Source organism: Centroberyx affinis, unplaced genomic scaffold (assembly GCF_046629955.1).
Source record: "Centroberyx affinis isolate AG114_WGS23_722 - 3 ecotype Tasmania unplaced genomic scaffold, CSIRO-AGI_Caff_v1 ptg001585l_1, whole genome shotgun sequence".
Classification (NCBI taxonomy): domain Eukaryota; kingdom Metazoa; phylum Chordata; class Actinopteri; order Beryciformes; family Berycidae; genus Centroberyx; species Centroberyx affinis.
Genome location: NW_027280035.1, coordinates 20,677 through 46,466, shown reverse-complemented (window position 1 = coordinate 46,466; position 25,790 = coordinate 20,677). Strand labels below are relative to the sequence as shown.

The following is a 25,790-nucleotide window of genomic DNA, read 5'->3' as shown; positions in this document are numbered from 1 at the left end:
TGAGCATTTGGCAAAAACCATTCTATTAATCCTTTTTAATTTCAATCTGAAGAGACAATAGATCACTGAATGGTATTCACCAGTATGAAGGAAAACCAAAACAGCAGATACACACACCACAGGGTGTTCACATGGATGTTTTATTGAAAGAGTGTGGACAATGTGAACCAGTTGTACCCAATGAGACACAGACACCACACACACTCGTTCCACACCTCTGTGTTCCAGACATACTAAGTGGTCAAAAAGTGGTAAAATGTTACGGCAGTGTACAGCATTCACTTACTTCCTGCTATAAGATTTTCTAGTTTGATATCAAAGCTGCTGAGCACCATTTTATTCTGCATTCATGAGTCATCAAAACGCAGAAACATTTCCAAAAAAGAGTGGCTAGACAGAATTTGCAGGTACAAAAAGCATAATTCATACTAAAATTTTCACAAACCACACAAATGTAGCCAAAATGTACATATAAGTTATTATAAAACACGTTTATACGTTAGGAATACAATTAGACAACAGAAGAACATATTACTGATTTATTGTTGATGAGCGAGAAACATTAAGGAAAGCACTTACAGTTGACAATGTACAATATACTGTATTTCTATACAAAAAACAAAACAAAACTTCAATTACGCATCAGGCAATAAACAGCTGAAGACGTTTCTGTAAAGTTTGGAGTCAGTAAACTCAACATCCAGTGTTGAATAACCAATACACACTTGTGCCCCATGATTCCAACCCCCATCCTTTACTGACCAGGGCAAAACGCCTCTATAACTTTGTACAGAAAACAGCTAAGTGTCTGTGTGTGCATGCAGATAAGTGATGTTTTGGGTTATCTTTCTCTCTGTAGTAAATAATCTGAAAGAATCATTCCTTGTTTTCTGAGATCTACCTTTGGCAAACGTTTCTCAACTGTCTGACCGCAGCTCTTCCAGAGAGGCGACACTCCACTAACATCCCTGTTAGGTAAGGCAGGTTGATTTGGAGAGCATTTCCCTGTACAGCAACGGCTGAAACTGCTGTACAACTGACTGATATCCCTAATAAAAGATTCGGCTCAAAAGGAGCACTGACACAAATGTGATCATGAACCTATCCTTCTGATCTAACTGGATGCTTCACAAGAACGGATGTCTAACACTGAAAAGAGCTTGATCCATTGCATAGAAAACTTCTACAAAAGGGCGCAATATAACAAGCAAAGACACATACAGCTGATATGTGAGCCTGAGAGATGGGTCTTTAAACAGAGGCAGGGGCAATTCTAGTTCAATTTACTCCACACTCCTTCACAAAGTGATTTCCGATTAACTGAAAAAACACAGATTGAAAATAAATACAATTTATTTTGTACCATCATCATCTAAATTGAAATAAATTTGCCCCAATCCTCTGGTACAATTGTATGGTCCAATGGAACAGAACTGAGATTCCAAACCCTTCCAGGCTGAAGGGCCAGGGGTGCATCCATGAAAAACTGACACACACAGGAAACACATGATGTAAAATATGCATGCAAGGCTGGAATTATCAATGAATCTATAGGGGCTGAACTCTCCTCGTGTTTCAATATCAACATGAAACATGTTGCTCCAGTCCGTTTACCAACTGCGCCCCCATGATTCTCTGTAATTCCAAGCCTGCAGGTAACAAAAACTCCAGGAGTCAATGGTAGTAAAAAATAAGCGACAACACTTGCCTTCAAGGCATCAATATCTTAACATTGTAAAAAAAAACCATGTAAAATAAACACTAGCATATAAACCAAAAGGCAACATAATGCTCCATGTAGAAAGTTGAGAGTAGTGTAGGGTTGTGTTTCAAGGTAAAGGGGGTGGTGGTCCCTTGGCTCAGCCTGAAAGCCCCTGCCTGGCCACATCCCTAGAATCAGATTACCCTGACCCTAGTCTAGTGGTGAGTGTGTGTGTGTGTGTGTGTGTGTGTGTGTGTGTGTGTGTGTGTGTGTGCATGTGTGCATGTGTGTGTGATTAAGTGCGTGTCCTAGGCCTCAAAGCGCTTGGGGCAGACCATGGGAGCGACGAGGGTCCACATGTAGAGGATGAGACAGACCCAGCAGGAGGCCATCTTGATCCAGAACACCGACCAGCTCCCCTCCAACAGCTTCTCGATCTTATGGTCGTCATAGCTACAGTGGAAGAAGACCCAGTGAGACAAAATGGCTACAACCGAGCATAAACACACAGTAGAACTGATTTTCAATGGGTATGTTTACATCCACGGCAACTATGCGATCTTGACCTGATTAAGGCAATACTCTGTAACAAAGGTTGAGTAAATGCCTTCGTCTCATTATCTTAATCACAGTAAGGTCATAATCAGTGTAAATATAACCTGGTTAGTACACCTGGATTTCTGCTCAATCTGATGATTTATTTGGCCATGTTAATGCCTTAGTCTGATTTAAAATATATATATATCAAATAATGATATTAATACGCTTTTTCTGTATAGAAGCTTTTCAAACAGAGTTTACAAAGCTTTACAGAGCAAAAAATGACACCACATAAAACAATCAATAATACATAAGAACACAGAATTAAGAATCTAGGAGATGTTATAGAAAGCAATTTTATAAAAATGGGTTTTAAACGGAGATTTAAAAGAATGAACATCTTCATCTTAAAGTCGATTCTAAATCTAACAGGCAGGCAGCGCAGGTTGGCTACCATTGGAGTGATGTGCTCTCTACTTTTGACACCAGACAGAATAATACTGCTTCCATTAAGTTGCTCTCCAGGTGCATCAATGTGATCTGACAAAATGTTCCAACGTTTTTCATCTGATATCGAGATGACTGCAGGCTGGATCTCAATGCATCACACCCTGCTGTGAGTCAACTAACCCAACTATCAAAGAAATCCATGTAAACCCAGTTTATTGGGGGAAAAGTGCACTACTCTCAACCATTTTAATGCTTTAAAAAAAAACGATCTCCTCAGTTTGATTATTCATAATAACTGAAGTATTGTAGGCATGTAAACATACCCACTGATGCTCAAACATCTGGCCACAAGCAGAAAGTACTTTACAGTGAGCGGCACTTACTGGAACCAGTTGGTGACGGTCATCATGACGTAAAGTGAGCCCAGGAAGAAGACAAAATGGAAGTAAGCATAGCTGTAGATGGTTCCTTCTCTCTCATCGTACAGCACGTTCTGGCCTGAACCGGTCTTCTCCTCATCATAGTCATCTGAAGGACAAACATTACATCACATGAATGGGATGTTACACTGACACTCTTAATGTGCTAAAATGTATGAAATATTGGCTTCAGTTAAGGTTGCTGATGTCAGACAGGCACAGCTGACTGAAATTTGAGAGGCAAGTGGTGAGGAAGCTTGATGTCGTTTTGGACTGCCCTAGATATTTAGCTGTTGTATATTGAGGTAATGTCTGGTGTTAGACTGAAGTGTGTCCGTATGGTACAAGATGTGATGATTTTCTGATGGTTTTCACAGCAACTGACTGAATACGCATTGCCTGCCTTGGACCCAAAATGTCCTCATTTCCCAAAAGACGACACTACTTTATTTCTCCAGCAGGGGGCAGTGTGAGCCTTCCCAGAATGCCTCTACCCCACTGGCCCAGCTCCACTATGCCATACTAACCTCCTAGTAACAGTGACATCATCTCTGTTTGCTGACCAATGCTTTCTCACCATCCTCACTCTGGCTGAGGAATAACAATGAGCATAGTCCCTGCATGTGCAAAAACTACAGCTGGGAAACATGAACATACATATGCAACGAATGGCCTGGAGATGGAGGCAGGGGGAGAAAGAAAGAGGAAAAAAGAGGAGAATAAGATAGATGAGGAGGGAAAAAAAAGATGTGTTAGTGAAGAGGAATGATTTGAGTTCCTCACCTGTGTCATCTCCAAAACAGAAACAGCAGCGAGCTCTCTGCAGGATAAAGAAAGAGAGACAGGTTAGCGCTCTACTGGAATTCAACATTTGAAGCACACACACACACACACTCTCTCTCTCTCTCTCACACACACACACACACTTATGTATGCCTAATCTGCTGTATTTCATAAAGACGGTTTAATTGGGAGTGCCTGGTTGGCGGGACTTCACAGTCCTGTCTGCTCTGCTTGACCAGTGTGCTTTTTTCTTTGACCCACACACTTAATACACCCACCTACTAGAACTGAATGTATTTGTCTGTGTGTGTGTGTGTGTGTGTATGTCTGTGAGCATTTACCTCAGTCTCAGGCTCACTGTTCCTACACACTCTCAGCGCAGCAGAGCTTCGCCTGGTGGTGGAGGTCAAGCTAGAGAGAGGGTGGGGAGGGAGAAATAGACATAGAGACACAGATAGAAAGAGAGCGGGAGGGAGGGAGGAAGGGAGAGAAACGTTGCAATTCTGTCAGAAGGTATTTTTCCAGTAATTTGCAGTTTCAGATGGCTGGAGAGTCTAACTCCCCTTTCTCCATGGAGAGACCACAAGAGACATGATGCCTCCACTTGATGGGAAACACATGTGGACAAACGCACAAAGCTTTAGTTCTCGAACCACACACCCTTAGCACAGCCACAGCCAATCACACGCAGCCTCTCTGGAGTGACAGCCAATCAAAACCGCCCTGTCTCTGTGGATACCGCCTGTCATACGTTATTGTACTTTTGTTACACATTGCCTGTAGCAGATCTGGTGTCCTGTCATGAGGTGGGGGGAAAACATCACAGCCATTACCTAATCTCTCAATTCTGTAAGTTCATGGGGAGGGGGGTAGAGAAGAGAAGAGAAGAGAAGAGAAGAGAAGAGAAGAGAAGAGAAGAGAAGAGAAGAGAAGAGAAGAGAGAAGAGAAGAGAAGAGAAGAGAAGAGAAGAGAAGAGAAGAGAAGAGAAGAAAACAGAAGAAAACAGAAGAAAAGAGAAGAAAACAGAAGAAAAGAGACCCTGAACACATGAAGAGAATTTATGGTGTACATCCATCTGAGGTGTGTGTGTGTGTGTGTGTGTGTGTCTCACCAAGAATAAAGGACACAGCAAAACAGGATAACGGTTCCCACAGCTGTGACAATCTTCTTGTCACTCTCTGTCCCGGAGTTGAAGGGAAACACACACACTGTTGTGTTCACCCCGTCCCTCTCCACCACTAGACAGAAAGAATGTGCAGAAAATGAGAGACGGATGGGGAGAAAGTGGAAGTAGAAGGAGGATTGTATAAGGAGGTTGGGAAGGAGGGAGGGGGAGATGGAGAGAAGGAATGACTTAAAGTGAGTGCAAAAGCATAATAAGTTTAAAGTTAATCTATGTTAAGTGATAGTGTGTGACTAGCATTATGCAACGTAAGAAGGCTAACCTTTTAGTAATAAAAATATAGAGTGTTTTATTATATGGTGCCTGTAGATTAATAAATTAGAAAAATGAAATATCTGTAACTCAATATATCTTATATATTACATCCACGGTTAATTTTTAGATCGATTTCAAGTGAGCAACCACATATTCATCCTCTGCATAGTGACTTTTAGTTGTACATAGTCTCCCATTACCCACCACCAAAACATAGCTGCCAGACTTAGCCACATGCCTTTTAAAATGACTTACTATCTAGCTTTAGAGCTTCTACATTCTCATTTTCTCATTTTTATATATTGTTTGCTAAAGTGTTAGCGTGGAACATACAATCTACCGGGGACATAGGGATGATTTTGGTGTTTATGTTATCATCACTTATCGTATATGGTCTGGATCGCCACCACAATAAGCAACCAATAATAAGGAAGTGCAAGGGTGAAAGACAGCACAGAGACAGAAGATGTACAGATAAAAAACACTGTGTCCCTAAAATGTTATATATATTAGAAAAATGTTAATCAAAGAGACAGGAGCCAGGCAGAGCAAAGAGGTTAACAAACCCAACCCATGATCCAACAGTAAGTGAGTAAGACCTGTTGACCCGAGCAAACAGGCCTTTGTCCATACTCACTTTCTTTAGGCTTGCTGGAGAAGGCTGAGAAGGTGAGGTACATGACGTACACACTGATGACTCCTGGCTGCAGAAGGCCTGATGTGGGCTGCACTGCAGGGACACAGAGAGCAATACAGGTCTCAATGTAACTGGCTATACTGAGGGAGATATGCATGTGTTGGTGTATGTCTCATAAAAAAAAAATATATATATACAGAGGCTCAAAGTTATTGCATTATTATTGTGTGTGTGTCTGTGCGTGGTTGACAGTTGTGGCCATGCTGTTTAGTATGGGGAGCAGGGGGGGGAATATAGCCAATAGTGTTACTCGTTCATTAGCTTTAATCAAGTTCATGTTCATTTTTTTATATAGTCCTTCATCACAAGCATGTCTCAAAGGACTTGACAGAGAATGAGCTTACCTAGATCTAACTGATCAGCAATCAATCACAGAACAAAATGATGTGATACAGCGTGCAGCAAATAAAACACAAGGAAACAGAACAAAGCCACATGACGCAAAATAGCATGTTGAAAAGACATGACAGGCCTACCTAACCTACATAACCTAGCCTAGAGTACCCGGCACCACCAACCTTTGACCCTTGGTGCATACAAGGAATAACTCCCAAGAAAACCTTATTAGGAAAAAGCGGAAGAAACCTTGGGCGGGCCGAGCCAAAGAGGGATCCCCCACCGGGATGGCTGAGCGTGTAATAGGTGCCGGGACACAACAATAAAGTGGACAGTAACATGGACAATCACAATGAGATAAGAAAGCAGATGAGATCATGATGTTATGTTGTTTCAAGTTTGTTGCTACTGTGACAACTGAATTTCCCTCTGGGATGAATAAAAATGACCTATCTGTCAATACCAATGAATGGAAATGCCTGCATTTTCTTACGTGTTACACACAGTCACGTGTGATAATATGTGTGTGTGTCAGTGCACGTCCTCACGTTTCTGTATGCATGGGGAGATGGCCAGCAGGGAGACGATGAAGCAGAGGCTGCCGTTGATGCCCAGGAAGATCTTGTTGAGGAGACAGGCTTCAGGATGGGTGTAGTAGATACCCATGAAGATTACAGCTCCCACCGCCACACTGAACAGCACCAGAGTCACCAGGGCCAGAGCCGCGTACCACAGGCGGTTATACTTCACTCCAGAGCTCCTGAAGAGAGAGAGAGGAAAAAAAGAGTGAAAAAGGAAATAATGCATTAAAGACAGAAATACAGAGCAAGAGAAACAGTGAAAAAAGAGAAACAATCAAAGAGTGAAAGTAAAGGATGCAAATGAAAAAGTGGGGAAAAAACAAAAGCACAAGAAATAAAGACAGTGCAAAAGAAAAAGAAAGAAAAAAGATCCAAAGAAAGAGAGTGAAAGAGCAAAAAAAAGAGTAAAAGAAAGAAAGAAGAGTTATGTTAGCTGAGTTATTCCTGCACCCTGAGGCGAAGAGGAGACAGGTTTATGGCTGCTTAAAGTACTTCCACATCCGTTATACTTAGTCTGGAAACGTTTTTTTAAAGCTTTTAGTAAAAAATAAAAAAATAAAAAAATAAGAAAAAAAAGTAGTGAATGTGAATAGACACAAATACAGACTCGGAAGTTTAAGTTTATTTAATTGGTAACCAACCCTATAAAAGTTTCTGAAACAATCCCTTCTGGAGTGTGTGTGTGTGTGTGTGTGTGTGTGTGTGGGAAGGGGAAACTGAGTGCACACTCCTAAACCCTGTGCATCCTGTGCATCTGCACAGTGCTGGTCTGCTGCCAAGACTGCCCTCCCCCACCCCCAAAAACACACAACTACATCATTCCCTCTTTCCACCCTTTTCTCATCCAAATGACCCCACAGAGGGCCACAGCCCACCCTCTCTGTCTCCGTCTCTCTATAACAAACAAAAAGCACTGTATTCTTCTGATTTACAGGGTGTCCATGCTTACATAAATAGGCCGGACCTTGAGTTTGTTAGTGGGACTGTAGAAAGAAGAGCAGGGGGAAGGTGATGTTCTCACCAATTTGTGTTCCACCTGTGGGCAAACTCCACCAGCAGCATGAGCTGGATCAGCAGGAAGAGGAACCCACCTGTGGCTCCTACGTAGCGCCACACTGTAGCGGCGAGCAGGAGGAGAGAGAGACAGGGAAAACATTTTAGAGACCGGAAGAGCTGCGTTAAAAGGAGAAATAACAGCACTGCAGCCCTAGGGTGAGTCTCCTCTATCCATACCGTCCAGAAAGGTTTCCTGTTCTGGGAGGAAGAAGCCTCCGGCGCAGCAGGCCACCAGCACAAAGAACTTCAGCAACCAGAACCTGACGCACAAAACAGAGATAATTTAAGAGGCTGTAAACCACCAAAATAAAGGAAAACACAAATATACTGTAGTCACAGTGACTGACAGAACAACCTTACTATGAATTCCCATTTGGTGTTTTCTTAATGGTGGTACCAAACACGTTAAGTGCCACTAGAATTTCCATAATAAATCCAAAAATATTAAATTGGGTTATGATTGGGTGGTCAAGATAGCTGTGGCTTATGGCTTATGTTGTTTTCATGTTCAGCAAATTATTCAGTAACCACTCATGTCATATGGATCGGGGCAAAGGATTGGGGTCCTTCATTATAGGAGAAAGGTAATTTTTTGTTGTCCAACTCATTACCTGCTTGCTTTCAATGTATCTACGTTCACTCAAGTGTTTGACTTTATTTTGGCCTTTACCTTTTCCTACACATACACGCACTGCAAGCTCAGACCCCTCAGACCACCAAATGTGAATTGTTAAATGACTAATAGACAAGGAGGTAGACAGAAAGACAAACTAGGCCTTCTTACCCGTTATGTACGGCCGCCCTGCAGCCTGTGCTGTTGTTGACTCGTATGGTGAAGATACAGAAGAATAAGAAGAAGCAGGCCATGCCGAAGCACACCTTGTAGACGGCAGAGTAGCCAACCAGAGTCTTGCAGTTCTCCCCTGCATTCAGCGTCTCACAAAGGTTACTGTAGAAGGGGATCTGACGGACAAACACACACAGACACAAAATCCTTGGATGAAAACCACTGCTACGCTGAAAAAGATCACCTCTGTTCATGTTTGTCTAGTACGCGGCTTCAGAGAAAAGGCCCAATAGCGTCCATGCCGAGCGTCACGCCTCTAAAGGAGCAGAAAGAGGGAACAGGCAGCGACACCAACCCCTCTTTCTCTCCATGAAGACCTCTTTCATCCCTCGTTCTCTACGGGCTGTTAGAGGGGCCTTACAACCAACTGTCAGTGTACACAAACAAAGAGACAGATGAATAAATTAACTGCCTCCTTTCAGCAAGTCAGAGAGTTAGGACAGGGAGAGAAAAGGGGAGAGAGCGCAAGCGAGAGAGAGCAAGAGAGAGGCAGAAAGATAGAGAGATAAAGATAGAGAGGATGAGCTTGAAATAAAGCTACACACTTTTTATTTTGTAGCAGAACCAGGTCTCCACAGCTCAAAATGGACCCTTGAGTAACATTCTTTCCCAGGAACAAAAATGACCCTTCACCTTTAAAGCTACAAAAATGTCACCTTGACGCTGACCAAGACTAAGGGGGGGATCTCCTCCACCAATCAGACAACTCTTCTGAAATTTACAAGTTTTATCTACAAGCCACATCAGACTGCAGACCAGGATCTCCCTCACACACACAGACTCACACAAATTAAAATAAGAAGATTTATTTTTATCTGGACCAGAAGACTGAATTCTATTGAATTGATGTTGGACAATTAGTCACATTAAATAATTAAATACATTTTGTATCATGTTACCAAAAGGATCAGGAATTGCTTTCTCCCTTCTCTTTTTAGTTCTGTAGGAAACCCCCACACTATTTACTGTTGCCAATAATCATCCCTAATTCTCATTTCATTTTCATTGACTCATTTCATTTCATTCCAATATTACTTTCCTACTCATTTTATTTTCATTTCATTCTCATTTTATTTTATTTTATTCCCATTTCATTATTCAACCTATAGTTTAGTGTTTTATTCTGGTTTATCATCTGTCCATTTGTCACACATTTCACCCGTTTCATGTATTACATGGTTTGTTTGTTTGTTTGTTTGTCTACTAGGTAGATAATAAATATATTCATTCACTGTAAAGTTGGTTGTTCAGTATTTCCTTCTCTGCAGAGAAAAGTAATCCCTAAACTGAAAAGATCTCATGATCTTCAGATTAATGACTGATTAGTATGGCCAAGTAAAGGTCTGTTTTTCCTTCATCTATGAAGGTGGTGCACGAAATTCAATATTTTCAACTCGACGCGCTACAATTTTGACCCACAGAGGGCCGCACAAAGAAGAGGAGAGCAAAGTCTGAGTCAATTAAGTAGATCAGGACTTTGTTGTGACATTCAACAGGAAATTCAAAGTGCTTTCGCTTCAGTGCCAAGAGAAGAGACTGCCTCCGAGTTTGATATTCTCGGAATGGAAGTTAAAATGTCTCTTCCCTTCTCTGATGGCCCTGACTGTAGAGAAGTGGGTGGTGTGTGCATATATCCAAACCATCAGAAGTTATCTTAAAAAAAAGAGATTTCTCTCACATTTACTGTTAAAAAGTCAAATATGAGATAATTTTCAAGCAGAAGTCCATTTTTGCCACAGCCACAGAAAAAAATCTTTACTTTCAGATAATACACGGTGTAATACACGGTGAGTTGGCCTCCCTACTTATCGGCAGAGGATATCGGACTCAGGTTTGTATGACGGTCGGGCGCTAGTGGATAGAGTTGTCATGACTTCTGTGTGTCAGAGAGTTTCCAGAGCCAGATCAGTAGGTAGAGTAAAAGGCCCATTTTGGAGCTTTTGTCTCATGTTGAGGACCATATTAGCATGTCCATGGTGTTGTGATTAAGAGGGAAAGGGGCCGGCTGTTTCAGACTGCTGTAAATCTTGGGAGAAAAGACCAGCGCTCTCACACACACAATGGCTGCTCTCTTAGCTGGGACTTCCCACTGTGCTCTGTGTGTGTGTGTGTGTGTGTGTGTGTGTGTGTGTGTGTGCGTATATGTGTGTGTGTGTGGGTGTGTGCGTGTGTGTGTGTGTATCACTCAGCAGGCATTGCGTGGGGCTATCAGAGGCCATTTTGTGCCTGGATGGGCCTTTTACAGGACTCCACTCTCACAAGGAGGTGCACAGTAGGGAGTCGTTCCTCTACTGTACTGTAGACACTGGCAGAGGAAGAGAGAAGGCAAAGCAGTGGAGAGAGATTGATGGAAAAAAAATCACTCCGTTTTCAAATAGCGCTTTCAGTTGAGGAAGCTTGCAGTCATTGCCATAGTAACACAGTCAGCTGAATATATAGTATTCTTCCCAGAAACGGAAATAAAAGACATCTCCTTCTTTCCAGTCTTCCAGTGTATGATGATGTACATATGGTACCTTGGAACGGGAACAGTTCTCAAGCTTAGATATTCAGCAATCAATAGAAAGGCCTGGACATATGAGAAAAAAGGCGACTACCCAGGACACCGTCCTCCCTGAAAGAAAAACACGTCAGCCACTATGTGTCACACTGACTACAGCCTGACTCACACAGAGGGGCAGATTAAAGATGAGGGAATAGCTCTATTATAAAAACTACCCACCAGACAACAACATACCCACAAGCCTTTCAATTAAAATGGAATTCCTCTTAAAAAAACGCTCACAGAAAGAGTCAATCTGATCATGATCCTGGACAATGCAAAGGCCTGGGTAGATCAAAGACGCAGCAGAAAAAAACTGGAAAGAGCCAAACAGAGCTGAAGGCATCCTGCATATCTCCTCCCAACTCCAGTGGCTCAGCTGGGCGGTTCACGGCCAGGCTACCAGCCCAGATTACTGCCTTTCCACTGCATAGATACTGCACCCTCCAGGGAAAAGAGGGGGCCCGCTAACTTGCTAGCATCATTCTTACATTTTTTTATTCCATTTACAGCAGAGACATAGCTGACATCATGACAGGTGAAAACTAGAAATAACCGCCTCGCGGTTGTATGCCTCCGCCAATAAACTTTGTTTTATCATTGCAAGGACAGTCTTTATTTATTGAACATATATAATTAATGTGATTATTAGGTGAACTTAAAGGATTTTGGTGTCTGCAAAAGTAAGTGACAGCACTTCCACCGTTTTTGTAGAATGACCCAAGATCGTTTTCTCAGCTACAGTGGTAAGCAAAACATTATGATGTCACAATGCAGTTGACCTTTGAACGTTTGGATATAAAATGTCATCACTTCATCATTTTAACCCATTAGACATTTGTGTGAAATTTTGTCATAATTAGCGTATGAATTCTTGAGTTAAACATCTTTTGTGAGGTCACAGTGACCTTGACCTTTGACCACCAAATTCTAATCAGTTCATGCTTGAGTCCAAGTGGATGTTTGTGTCAGATGTAATGAAATTTCCTCCAGGCGTTCCTGAGATTCTTTATTCGGATCCCCATTAGCTTCCACTACAGCGGTTGCTAATCTTCCTGGGGTCCACATAAAATTATACAAACACTGACAGCATACAGACATACAAACATCGACTGACACCCCGTCAGTCTAGAAAAATTTACATAATTAAAGGTCAAGTAATCAAAATATCAGATAACTTAACCAATGCATGTACAGAGGTTATCAAACAAACTAAAGAGTTGAAATCCCAAGCAAAACATCATAGCAGGTGGCATCATTCCTGTTGTGTGGCCTCTCTCATTAGTTTCTGTTTAAGTGATTTTTTGAATAGGTATTTGCTTCTGATTTGTTTAATGTGTATAGGTAATGAGTTCCACTGGCTGGAGGCCCTATAAATGACTGAGTTTTTAAGTTGATTCGTTTTTGGCTTTGGAAGTTCAAGATGACCCATGCTGACCTGTCTAGATATCGCGTTCATGAGAATGGGACGGACGTGAGGTCACAATAGGGCTGGGCAATATATCGATATTATATCGATATTATATCGATATCGTGATATGAGACTAGATATCGTCTTAGATTTTGGATATCGTAATATCGTGATATGGCATAAGGCCTTTTCCTGGTTTTAAAGGCTGCATTACAGTAAAGTGATGTAATTTTCTGAACTTACCAGACTGTTCTAGCTGTTCTATTATTTGTCTTTACCCACTTAGTCATTATATCCACATTACTGATGATTATTTATCAAAAATCTCATTGTGTAAATATTTTGTGAAAGCACCAATAGTCATCCCTACAATATTGTCGCAATATCGATATCGAGGTATTTGGTCAAAAATATCGTGATATTTGATTTTGTCCATATCGCCCAGCCCTAGGTCACAGTACGTACGTACGGACAACCTGAAAACATAATGCCTCCGGCCATGGCTGTCACCGGCGCGGAGGCATAAAAAAATGGTTGGTTCAACTCTCATCTAAAATTGCATGTTGGGGAATTTACATGTGCAGGGAGTGTGTAACTTGCTAACATGTTCTTCCTCTTTTCTTTCCTGTTTAGCTCCACCTCGATATGTGTATCTGTTGCACAGTACTCTAGCTTTCATTTCACTGTCTAAACAATACTCAGGCCTCACATTACGTGGTAACCACTGCAGAGTGAAGCAGGCAGAGGAAGTGGAGAGTTAGCAGAAGGCCAAACAGCGTAAAGGATCACAGTATTGAGGCTACTGTTGGCTAGGTTACTAGAGCTGAGCCCACCCTAACTATTCTATTCAGTAAACTAGGCCATCCACAAAACAACCACAGCATGTAAGGCTGCAGGAAGTCACCAGCTTACTATGCAATTACACACATAGGAAATCATGACTGCTAATCTTAGCTACTAGATCTTATAGTAACTATACAAAGCAAGAAGGGCACAGAAGGGCGTTCTCGTTCCTATTAGTGCAGGACAAACCCTCAAAAAGGGCCTTAGTTTTTGTTCTACCCCTACCCGGGGTAGAACAAAACCTTGCTGAAAGAAGGAGTACCAAATTAATCCCATGTCATTTTCTACCTACTGGTTGTATTTACATCATATTTGCACTGATGGTCTACAGGTAGTGTCCCTACACTCCAAAGCAACCAGAATATCAAAATATGGTTCTATTGTGAATCAGCAGCCTTTTATATAAGGCCTTATTATAGGCGGAGATATCAAACAGTTAATTTTTCTGAGAAATACTCACTTCTTCTAATCCTAATCTAATAATACTGTAATCAGTACCCAATTATGATAATAATACATTTCAGGTAGTCACTGACATTGTCTCATCAAAAACAAGAAGTAATAGTTTGTCACTGAGCACTATTATTGTGACTATCCAGTGAGTATAAAAATGCCTGCCTTGTAACAGGGAATACTAAGTTGATCCTATGTTTTTTATCCACTGGTTGTATTTACATACTTCATATTAGCACTGATGGTTCTCAGGTAGTATCTCTAGACCTCAAAGCAACCTCAAATTAACCACAATGTCCAAATCAAGGGCTTGGAGCCAAAGCGGCGTAAGTGCGATTTTGGTCGAATATGAGTATTAGGCCTATATATCAATTGAAAGGTCTGAGTGAGATCTTTTCAGTGCCAAAAGGACACAACTGAAATCATGACCCACAAGTTTTAATTAAACAAAAACTGAAAGCCCTAACAGTAAAAGTAGGGTTTTGCTTGGTGTCAAAAGGGCGTAAGTGTTACGCCCTTTTGACACCAAGCAAAACCCCACCTATGACACTGAACAAGCATTGTGGGTAGAGGATTCTAACAGCACTTAGGTCAGCTCAAAATGCATGCTGACGTAAGTAATGCTAGCATGGCAGCATGATCACATCATTTTTAGTATCCTATTTAGTATTATTAGATTAGGATTAGGATTAGAAGTGAGTATTTCTCAGAAAAATTAACTGTTTGATATTTCCGCCTATAATAAGGCCTTAGGCCTATATAAAAGGCTGCTGATTCACAATAGAACCATATTTTGACATTCTGGTTGCTTTGGAGTGTAGGGACACTACCTGTAGACCATCAGTGCAAATATGATGTAAATACAACCAGTAGGTAGAAAATGACATGGGATTAACTTGGTACTCCCTCTTTCAGGGCAGGTGTTTTTTTTGCACTTTTTTGCCCATGTCGTGAATCACTTCATTGATGAATTTGCAGTAAAAAGAAAAATTATGACCATCCATTTCATGAAGGGGACATGTCAAAGTTATGAAAAAACAAGGTCATGTTTTGCTCTACCCCGGGTAGGGGTATCTCAAAATTTTGTGGGTTTGGTTCCTGCTCTATATGTGCTCCTCTTCTATCCCACCGAGGCAGTTATTTATTACAGGCTTTATAGAGCAGAGAGTTCCCAAACCACTGCACTCACTCTCCATTTAAAATGAATCTGTTGTGGGCCACAGATGAAGGCGTTTAAGTCAATTTCTATGCTGTCATTTCCTCCCTACCTTTTTCCTAGAACTTTCATTTTACCACATCAATTGACTTGTTATAAATCTTCCTTAATGGTGACTTCATTAAAAATGTCAGAGGATTCTATTAAGGTAGTCTGCTCAGTCAGAAAAGAGGGGTAGCCAACTAGTTTTTCCTGTTTTAGGCTCCTAAAGTGTGTGCATTAACTGCTTGTGTATGCAATGCATTGCCATATGTGTGTATATATACTGTATGTGAGAGAGAGAGATAGAGAGAGAGAGAGAGAGAGCAAAAGACAGAGTGAGAGAGCTCTATTTCAAAATGCTATCCATTTTGTAAAAAAAAAAAAAATATAGGGGATCCAGTCTGTAGAAGTATTATCATTTTGTAAACCAAGGGCGTAAGTTACCAACTGTCCAAACCAAGTCATAATTTGTTTTAATGTTGTGTTATCAATAATTTTGTAAGTGAGTAAGAAGAGTAAGTGTTTTCTTTTTTTTCCCAATTGTCATTTCGAAACAAACCTCTTCATATGTATATGCTACTTTGTGTGAGTGTGTGTGTGTGTGTGTGTGTGTGAGAGAAGGGGAGGGATGTTACATTATTGTGTGTGTCTACATGCACTTACATGTTGTTTCATCTCCTCCTCGACAGTGGGGGACATCATGATGACACAGATGATGGTGACCAGCAGGAAGTAGAGGGCGTACATGATGCGGGTCCCTGTGGACTGTTTGATCTTGGGACAGCAGCCACAGCAACACGAGCAGGCCGCCGAGCCGCAGCAGCACGCCAGCTACACACAGAGGAGATGGAGAACACATTACCGAATCAGTTTCACATTTGTCGACATGCATCATTATAAGCTATCCGATATGGAATAATTCAAGGGGGGCATGGGTCCAGGGACGCTGCTCTGAGGCTGAGCCTGCACTCTGACCTGGCAAGCCAAAAGAGAATTTCCCGAGGTCAGTGGATGTTACTGTAATAAACTGATTTCATAGGAATTTGGTTACAGTCAGAGAAACATTTCACAATATGTAATAAAACAGTCTCAAAACAGTGAAAGGAAGAATAGGAGAGAGACCGAGAGCGGCTGAGAAAAGGAGAGAGAGTCAGAAGAAACACTGGCATGGTCCTAAAACAATTACTATTCCAGGTCTGAGCCACTGTAATGGGAGACAGCAATACAATGGAAAGTTTGCAACTCAAAACTATGGCAACTTATTGGACAGGGAACAACTTGCAGTAGAATAGGCATGCCTGTCTATCACTTTGCTCATTCATGGTTTCTATCACGAGGACTAGATCCCCCCCTTACCCTCCTTCATCCTACATAGTGGCAGCTCTCGGTCACTGTAGACAGTGAAGCCTCTCTGCAGTCCACGCACAGACACACAGACACACACACTCACACACAGAGGCCTGCTCTGTTTCTTCTGACAGGCTCATATAGGAGGACCAGCCTCAGGCCCTGTGTTCTATTTCAGAAGGACGAGGCTGGATAATTACACAGCGTAGCTTCTCTCTCTGTAGCCGCCCCACCCTGCTGCTGGTGTAAGCCTCCGACCCCGTGAGCATGAGGAACACACATGGCTGTGGTGAGAGGTGACTCCCACTGCTGTTGGCTGGAGTTGAGGTTCGGTTATGTTGTTAGGGCTGCGTTGGCTCCCCTTTAGTGGAGGACTTCTATACGTCATCTTTCTTTATCTTTGCTCCCCTTGCCTGATATGACACAGACTTTACTGCCGATAAGTACTAAGCAAACAGCGTTAACGTAGGCTACATGCCCAGGCTAGTCTGACCGTAGCTTTGCATCTGTTTGAGCTACTGGCAAAACCAGTCTGTGGCTACTGTCTGAGTGAACACAAAGTTGTGCTTTTCAGAAATCACGTCATTGTACACTACCAGTCAAAAGTTTGGTCACAGCTGATTGAATGTACTATGTTTTTCATTATCTTAAAGCCAATTTGATTATGCTTAAATGCTTGAAATTTGTTTCTTAGACAAATATAAACAGTGAAGTTGATGCCTATTTATGAATTTCTTTCCAAAGGCTTTGCCTTTCTGTCAAGGCAAAGGGTGGTTACTTTAAATAATCTAAAATATGAGATAGTTTTGATTTGTTTAACACTTTTTTGGTCACTGCATAATTCCATTTGTGTTATTTCATAGTTTTGATGTCTTCACTATTAATCTAAAATGTGGAAAATAGTAAAAAAATAAAGAAAAATGTGGTGTGTCAAAACTTATGACTCGTAGTTTATGTCCATACTTGGCCTGAAAATGGTTGTTACGTGTCTCCTGTGACTGAATTTATTTAAATCTGTGTCTGCAATACTTTTTTCCACTGTCCTCCATCTCTTTACACTGCCTGTGTGCATCTTGTGGTTGGATTGCACCCAGACAACAAAGAATACCAATGCCAATTCGAGCCTGACCACGTCCATACTGAAGATCTAATGGCAATGTGTGCAAATTAAAATTTTTGTTTGTCCAGACCTGTCACTTAATGTGTCCTGTCGCGATCAGATTACAGAATTCGCATTTAAATGACAAGTGTAACATAAGCCTCTGTCTGTTTGTCTGCGTGTGTGTCCTAAGCCAGGGTGTGTAATCTGGTCAGGGTGTGCTGATGCAGTAAAGCCAGTGTGTGACATGGTCTGATGTGTTATGTTCCGCTCCAGATGCCAGTAATCTGCGGTATGCTGCAGACTCGTGGATCCACACAGGCACATGGTCAGGATTGGGCTACTTCTCTGGCCACAAGGCCTGCTCTCTCTGCCTCTGCCTCGCTTTTCCCTCTGACCAGGGCTTTCCCCGATGGTTCAATTTTTCAGTGAGATGACATAATGCAAAGAATTTCAGATATTCATTATATTTTAGCATCTTTTCCGTTCATCAGACTTCTCAATGTACTTCAAAAGTGCCTCTTCCTTGCCTAGAGCTCTCAAATGGATTCTAATAACTTTGTCTTTCTGGTGTGAGCTATGTGGTGTGGTCTTCGATAGTTCTCTAAACCCACTCCTGTGTGAAACCAAACCCACTAATGATGTTCACCACCCAAGTCTCTCTAAGAGCGGGGAAAACCCTGCTGTGTCTCTCACTCTTGTTCAAGAACATACTATAAACCAGTAGATTAATTATCTAGGCTGTGTGAGGTACTAAATTATTAACATTGAGTGAAACCATTGCAAATACTGGCTCCACATTTTCTTCCTTTTCTAGGGTGGAAGGATTATGGCTACAATTTACACCATTTCAATTTTGGCAATATTTATCCAATGATTATTACTTGTGGAAATCAAAAATTAAAAATGCTACATGATTATACAGGTTTAATTGCGCAGCCTCAATCTCATGTGACTGACGCTGTGTAATCCTCAGTGATCAGCCCGTAGTTTCTGGGCTTGAGGGGCTGGAGGTTGGGTTTCAGACCAGGTCTCCATCTGACTACACACAGCTTAACAGGATAAGCCTTCGCCTTTGTCTCTTCTGCACCCTCAACCCTTATTCAATGGGCTATTAATTAACCACAACAGATTGAAAGTAAGCAGGGAAAAAACGGGACGATTTAAACTGTGAGGGTGTTTAGATTTCATTAGTTAGGGGGTGTTTCACCAGTGGACTGCACACAGTGAGGGGGCCAACAGCGAACTCTATAGCGCTGATGGAGGGAGGGGGGCTAGAAGAGGGGAATGCCTAGTGAGGAATTCCACCACACACAGAGACAAAAGGGGTATCCATGGTAACGCACACTGACCCTGCCCACTTCATGTCCCATCCACCCCCCTCCTCACCCGCCCGTGGCCCGCCTGCCTGCCCCACCAGCATGTCGACAGGTGGTCGGCCTGTCTGCACTGTACACTCCTACTTCAATATCACAGCACCCCCCACTAGCTTGTAATATCGCCCTAACCTTCTCCAAAATATCATTCTATAGCATAGCAATAGCATTTTATCTACTTGGTAAGTAAGCCTCAGTCTAGCTTTACCATTTGGCCTACTAAAAATAAGCCAGGACCCCCCCCAGCCCCCACTCCAGGCTCCAAGCCTCACTACATCATGATGGTGGGACTCTTGAGAGACAAAGAGACTTCTCTTCCTCTCTCAGCCTCAAGCTCCGTTTCACACTCTTCATCTCACTTCCGCCATCCTCCCCCACTCACAGGCTTATTGTTGTCATCTCTTGTTGTTTTTTCCCCCTCTTCCTTTCTCCCTTTCACCCCTTCTTTGTTACCTTCGGTTGCCCTTTACCCTCCATCTCTCTCTCTCCACAGCTCTACTATCTTCCAGCTGTTCTAGGGGTCAGGGTGAAAGACGATATTGCTCTCTCCTCACACACATAAATACCAGCACACACACACACACACAGACAGGCCTAACCATTAGTTAGACAGAATGGACAGGACACCATAGCGGGAAGACCTTCAGGAAATGAACCCAAATGCCATTCAAAATTGCTTACAAAAGACAGAATTTGCCTGGATGACCTTGGCCAGTTCAGCAGGTTGTGATGAGAGACCTACAGCTGGTCCCAGATCAGCAAATGTGACACAGCCCTCTATGTAGACCATCGTTAAAACCACATCTGTGATTAGAATATGGGTTGTTATTAGGAGCCTTGATGATAATAACCATGTTGTTTCTCTCTTTTTTCCCTCCCCCATTCTCTTCTGCCTTTTTAGCCTGAAACAACCAGCAGTGGGCCTGATGAAAGAACTCCAGTATTAAACAAACAGGAAACCGTCGGGGCAGCCTACATCAAACACACAGGGGCAAACTCTGGTACACATAGCCATGCAGACACAGATGCTTGTGCAATACATAGGCCTATCGCAGAAATAGGTCACTGACTACATCACAGCAAGCACAGCGCTGGAGAATCAGGAGGGGGAAGACAGACACAGAGCCAGCTATGTGTTTACTTTCTAGAACAACAAGACAACCAGCCATGCAGATGTCCTAACAACACAGGTTGAACAGTGAGGGCATGGTCATTTGACAAAATTTAGAGGGGAATACCAAAAGAATAGCCTTAAGAATTTAAGTACTACACACAGGCCTTTTTGATAGCAGTATTTGGCAGTAGCCTCCTCTGAGTATTTGTTTCCACTGGCTGTGGCTGACAGGGATTTTTCTGCAAGTTCCTAGGAGGTTTGAACAAAGGAAAAAATTCTAATCAGCAGATTTGAGATGGTGACTCAATCTTATTGGTTGTGAAAAAACACCCCCAAGACACACATCCAACTGCAAATGAACACAGGTAAGTTTAAGTGTAAAAATAGCAACACAGTCAGACATTACTCATGATTGACATGAGCGCTGTAAAAAACAACTTGACTGAAAGAACGTGGCACTATGGTTTCTATGGCTGCATCAGTGGGAGCGTAACCTACATAGCAAAACCTCAGTTATATTCAAAGCATTGATGTGGCTGTTAGCTGCAGCTGAACAGTGGTGGGCATTAGATAAAGACCACAATGAATAATGACAGGCCAACGATTAAGCGGACACACCCTCTCATCTCAAATTACAACAATGCTTTTGTGGAATGGAGTGAAGAGAGAGAGACAGAGGGAAAGAGTGAAGAAAGAGGGAAAGGCAAAACAAAGAAACTCACAAAGACAATGAGATACATGGCAGGATCGAACACACACACACACGCGCACACACACACGCACACACACACGTCACACGTCACACGTAACACACAAGGTTCCTCTCTACAGGAGCTAAGTTGGCCCAGGCTCCAGACCTAGACCTACTCCATTTCCCTTTATGTTGTGACTGACAGCTCCACTATTGTCTATATAGCTAGGCAGCTGTATACACACAGCAAAAATGTATCACTGCTCTGTTTCCCATACACACTCTGAGCTCTTTGCTTCACTCCTGGCAAATATAGCCCCTAGCTACAACCAACAACAAGTCAAACGACTAGGAAAGAAAAAGAGTAAGAGGAACAAAAAGTGAGGGACAGTGACGAGCAGAGAAACACAGGGTAGAAATGAAACAACCCCTGTCCACATGCAGACAAAGGAGTCTGTAACAAAAATAACCTAAGGAAACAGATTGAGCAAAGAACGGGAAGAGAGTCAGAACACAAGGCCGTATCAGATCAGCAGCAGGTACAGGCTAATCTGACATCATGCTGTGTTTACCCAAAGGCCCACTTCACTTCCCAAAGTGTGTTGTTTAGTTGTGTGAGGCCTCAATTATGCAAAGCACACAATATCATGTTATGTCTAGTGACGGGCTCACTGTCTGTCAACTGATTCAAATGGCACCATGCACCATGTAAGCTGGCATTTCACACGGTTACATCAGCAACCTCCACCCTTGCATCAAAAAACCATTACAGAGATGGGACAGGAGGAGAGGGAGAGTGAGGGAGACAAATTATCTACTCCCATGTGACAGCTCAATGGGAGACGAAAGGGATGTATGACAGCCAACGTCCCCGTGGGAAAACAAACTCCTGCTGCTGCTGACCAAAGCAACATTCCTGAGGGGAAGCTGGAAAATAACAGACATGTCTCATATGGACACAGTTTAGTTGGCTTGCAGCCTAATTCTTACTGTACAACTGACCCATACCACCCCCACCACCCAGGGATCTGTTAGAGGGGTTTAGAGAGGATAGTGCTGGCCTAAATATTCACTCAGGCTATAGTTTTTCAAATCAAGTGACTTTACAGCTCTCCAGCACCTGTTTCAGGACCATCTGTTCCACTGGGAGATAGCACCCCTCCAGTATGCAGCCCGACCTGGGCCATTAGCGGCCAAACCTACGTTTAATGGCAACAGCTCTGTGTGTGTGTGTGTGTGTGTGTGTGTGTGTGCGTGTGTGTATGTGTGTGTTGCTGGGCTGCAGGTGAACAATGTGCAATAGCAGCTTGCATGCCATTCTCTCTCTTCTTCCCAGATGCACTCCAGCCAACAATCCTCAACTCTTGCCCTCCTCTTCACAGCCAAATGATAATAATGTAACAGTAGGCCAACTTTCTTTTGCTTTCCCAATCCATGGAGGCCAGAGTCAGGCACAGAACAGCACGAAACAGAGCTCAGTGTGTCTTGCTCAAGGACACTTCATCGGGGCAGATTGTTTGCTGAAGGACAGTCTCTATAACTGCTTGGTCCTCCTGAATCCTTTACCTTGCCAAAGTTACCTCTGCCATAGCCGGGCTGCACACTGACACCCACATGGTTTCTGTTCTGTCCCACACTCACAGCCAACACTCGCAGTGCCTTGGACAAAACTCAACAGTGGGCGAAAGCCGACCCCCTATCCTATCCCGACATGGCCCGCATCCCCGATCCCACAGAGAAATTACGAGTGAGCTGCTCCCACACCACGCCTGCTTCTCTCTCTCCAAATCTAACCCAAACAACACCCGCCCTCCCCCAATTTCCACTTCCGAGCCAAAGAGGAAATTAACAGACCACACATCAACCACGGGGACACTCTAAAACACAAGAGGGGCACATGCACATGGATGCACACAAAAAAATTAAATAGAAGTTCACACATACACATGTAGATGAAGCTAAATGGGGGGTCTGTGGCAGGGATTAGCACATGACCAGCTGCAGGAAGACAATGTTGATTTAAACTGTTTGGCCTTCATTTTCTCGTAATCCTTCCCCCCTTTTCTCAGTCATTCCCTCTCATTTAATGGGGTGGGATGTGAGCCTTCCTGGATGAGGGATGTGTCCGTCTAATTAAATTCCTGACCAGACCAACTCAGTGGTGGTGACCCTGTTGGGTGAAAAAATAAAAGACATCGGCCTCTAAAGAAAACCCTCTCTAACTCTACAAATGGACCACTGGCTGTCCTTCTACAAGTAACTTCAAAATGTTACTTATGGTGTCCTCCAACAATGCAAAAATGTAATAAGAGTCCTGTCCCTAACATAAAAAACACTATAATTCCTATATTGATTTATAGTGTTTGTGGTGCTTAATGCTGAGTTATAACGTTAGTGACATTACCGTAACGTTACGCTATGGTATTTTTCTTCTCCGTTATCACTGTAATCAGGACCTACAGTCTAGCCATGATACTACTTGAGTCACAGATATTATCTGTGAATAGTACAGTATCTCGTACAGTTTCCTTTATTACATGATTACAGCTCGCCAGGGGTTTTAGAGGACTAGCCAGGAATCGGAAACTGGGCTCAGTTGAAGTTTTTGAGGCAGACAGCCAGTGGCTGAAAAGCAACTGTCCTCGGCAGACAAAAACCAATGAAACCACAAAGAAATCTGTGAGATTCCTCTGTGTCGCTCCCTCAGCTGGTTATACCGACCAGCCCAAGGTCTTTTCTGGACAAGATAATACATTAAGATAAGACAGCCTACATTGCTTCACTGTTTCCAAACATCTGTGACAATGTAATGTAGCTAGCTACCAGTCGTACAGATCACGATGTTACTTTTGATGGCAGGTAAGACTGGCTATTCGCTGCTGGGCTGATGTTTTGGCATCGGTTAGCTAGTTGCTCTGCGCTGGCTCTCTGCCTCCCAACCGCCAGGGTGAAGTTATTAAGTCGACTCGGCAAATTAATTAACGTCTTTCATAATGAATTAAATTAGCTGACAGGGGGCCTGGGAATCATCAGGTTAGCTAACAAACACTCGTCGTATTGCTAACTGTTACGGACACTGATAGCAGCGGTAAACAAAGATTGAAACAACAGTCGAGACTCGACCTAGCATGGTAACATTTTATCCGTGCGTTGGTAATCGTCGACTGTTCAACAAAACAATAGTATTGTAGTAGTTAAGTCTAGGAAGTCTTCCTCCTCACCTGCGAGATGCAACACGGAGTACACATTTTGTGGTGTTACGGATGGGGACAAAAAAATCCGAAGATGAGCTTGCTGCTTTTCCTAGTCGCTTTCTTCTTCCACATGAAATTTCCACACAGGGACCGACGCGCGTATCCTCCTCAAACTGCTCCGTCCTCCCTGTCCGCCACCGCTGTCTTTCCACTCCCCCTCCTCCTCTTCCTCTCTTCCTCAGTCTCTCCTCCCACTGGACATCACCGACAGAAAGCCAATGAAACGACAAAGCTATACTATCTGCACCCCAGCTCCTCGGAAAGCACCGATAAGTTGCTGAAACAAAATAAATAATTATGTATGTCAGTCTGTTTCTATCACTTTGTGTCACACTCTCAGATTACACATATTCTCCATTCATTATAGATCAAAGCCTCTGACAAACCAGATGGCACAACAATGAAGATGAAGGGCCTAGTGTGTGAGGAAGGGATAGGCCCAGTGAACTACAAGAGGCTTTTAGGTCTAAAAATTGCCATTCCCTTATGAAAAATAATTACACCAATCCTATAGTGAATTTTATGATGCTATACAAATATCACAGAAAAGCTATAAGTCCCTACAGGAATATTGTAGTGATACCATAGAAGATAAAGATACCTTAAGGTCATACACTCACTAATGAGTACCATAAACACAGTGTAAGACCTTATAGGAATATTATGGGAATATTACAGTGATATTGCAATGAATCCTTGGTATTATTCACACATGTTCTTATTCATCCAACCACAATGTTTCACACAGGTGGCTCCAGTTGATTCAGATGTATGAGCAAGTGTCACTTTCTCCCACAAAGCTCATGCTCGTGCTTTGTAACAGTATGTGGGTAACTATGCAGTGTCGAACAATGGCTTTCCTAGCCAGTGAAATGGCCTTTATATCAGCCTGAGCTGATAAGGCTCCCACTGTAGCTTTCTATGTCTGTGCTGCTGTTTGCCAAACCTGTCATCTGACCCAGTCCCCCAACACACACACACACACACACACACAGTAGTCATCCGCCGCTGCTACACACAGCCATTGTGTCCCCTCTCAGTGCTGTATTGTGGTCCTCATCTATAAATAGGCATGAATCACTCAGGACAGCCTGATTCTGAACTCAGGGAGGCCGTGACCTCAACTCCGTGACCCCTTCCTTCTGCCCAGATACAGGCCTTCAAAAGAGTTGTCAGATGGCTGTACCACTTATTTATATCTGTGATTATTTCTCAACAGCAACTCTAATACTCTAAGGTAGGGCTGGACGATATGTCGTATAGTATCGATATCGTGATATGAGACTAGATATCGTCTGGGATTTTGATTATATTGTGAAATAAGTTAAATGTCACTTCTTCCTGCAGTAAAGTGCTACAATTTTCTGAACTTATTAGCCTGTTCAGGCTGAGTAAAATGAACAATGATATGTGAACATGTCCATATAACTATTACTGATTACACACGATCATAACTAATTAAAAACATTTTCTTGTGTGTAAATATCTTATGAAAGCATGAGTATTCATTCCCCCAAAATATCGTCACATTATCGATATTGAGGATTCTGGTCTAAAATATTGTGATATTAGATTTTGTCAGTAATGTCCGGCCCTGCCCTAAGGGCATTTT

General features: G+C 42.6%; 1 protein-coding gene across 1 annotated transcript; it reads right to left on the bottom strand.

The window, feature by feature from the left end:
- Positions 1 to 121: 121 nt before the first annotated feature.
- serinc5 (serine incorporator 5) lies at positions 122 to 24,325 on the bottom strand. The gene is made up of 12 exons (XM_071527894.1): positions 24,146 to 24,325; positions 15,961 to 16,128; positions 8,788 to 8,966; positions 8,181 to 8,263; positions 7,969 to 8,062; positions 6,915 to 7,126; positions 5,971 to 6,063; positions 5,007 to 5,133; positions 4,236 to 4,305; positions 3,895 to 3,931; positions 3,076 to 3,220; positions 122 to 2,155 (listed from the first exon to the last, which is right to left on the bottom strand). The coding sequence occupies exons 1-12, from the start codon at positions 24,170 to 24,172 to the stop codon at positions 2,011 to 2,013; spliced, it is 1,380 nt and encodes a 459-aa protein (XP_071383995.1). The 5' UTR covers positions 24,173 to 24,325; the 3' UTR covers positions 122 to 2,010.
- Between the last annotated feature and the right edge of the window lie 1,465 nt (positions 24,326 to 25,790).

Bases quoted from the DNA above. Each gene is read 5' to 3' on its own strand.
- serinc5 (XM_071527894.1), bottom strand. From the start codon at position 24,172: ATGTGTACTCCGTGTTGCATCTCGCAG. The intron at 7,127-7,968 runs GTGAGAACATCA...CTCTCTCTTCAG, and splicing joins CACAGGTGGAACACAAATTG to GAGCTCTGGAGTGAAGTATA. The intron at 3,221-3,894 runs GTGAGGAACTCA...TTTGTCCTTCAG, and splicing joins CTGTTTTGGAGATGACACAG to ATGACTATGATGAGGAGAAG.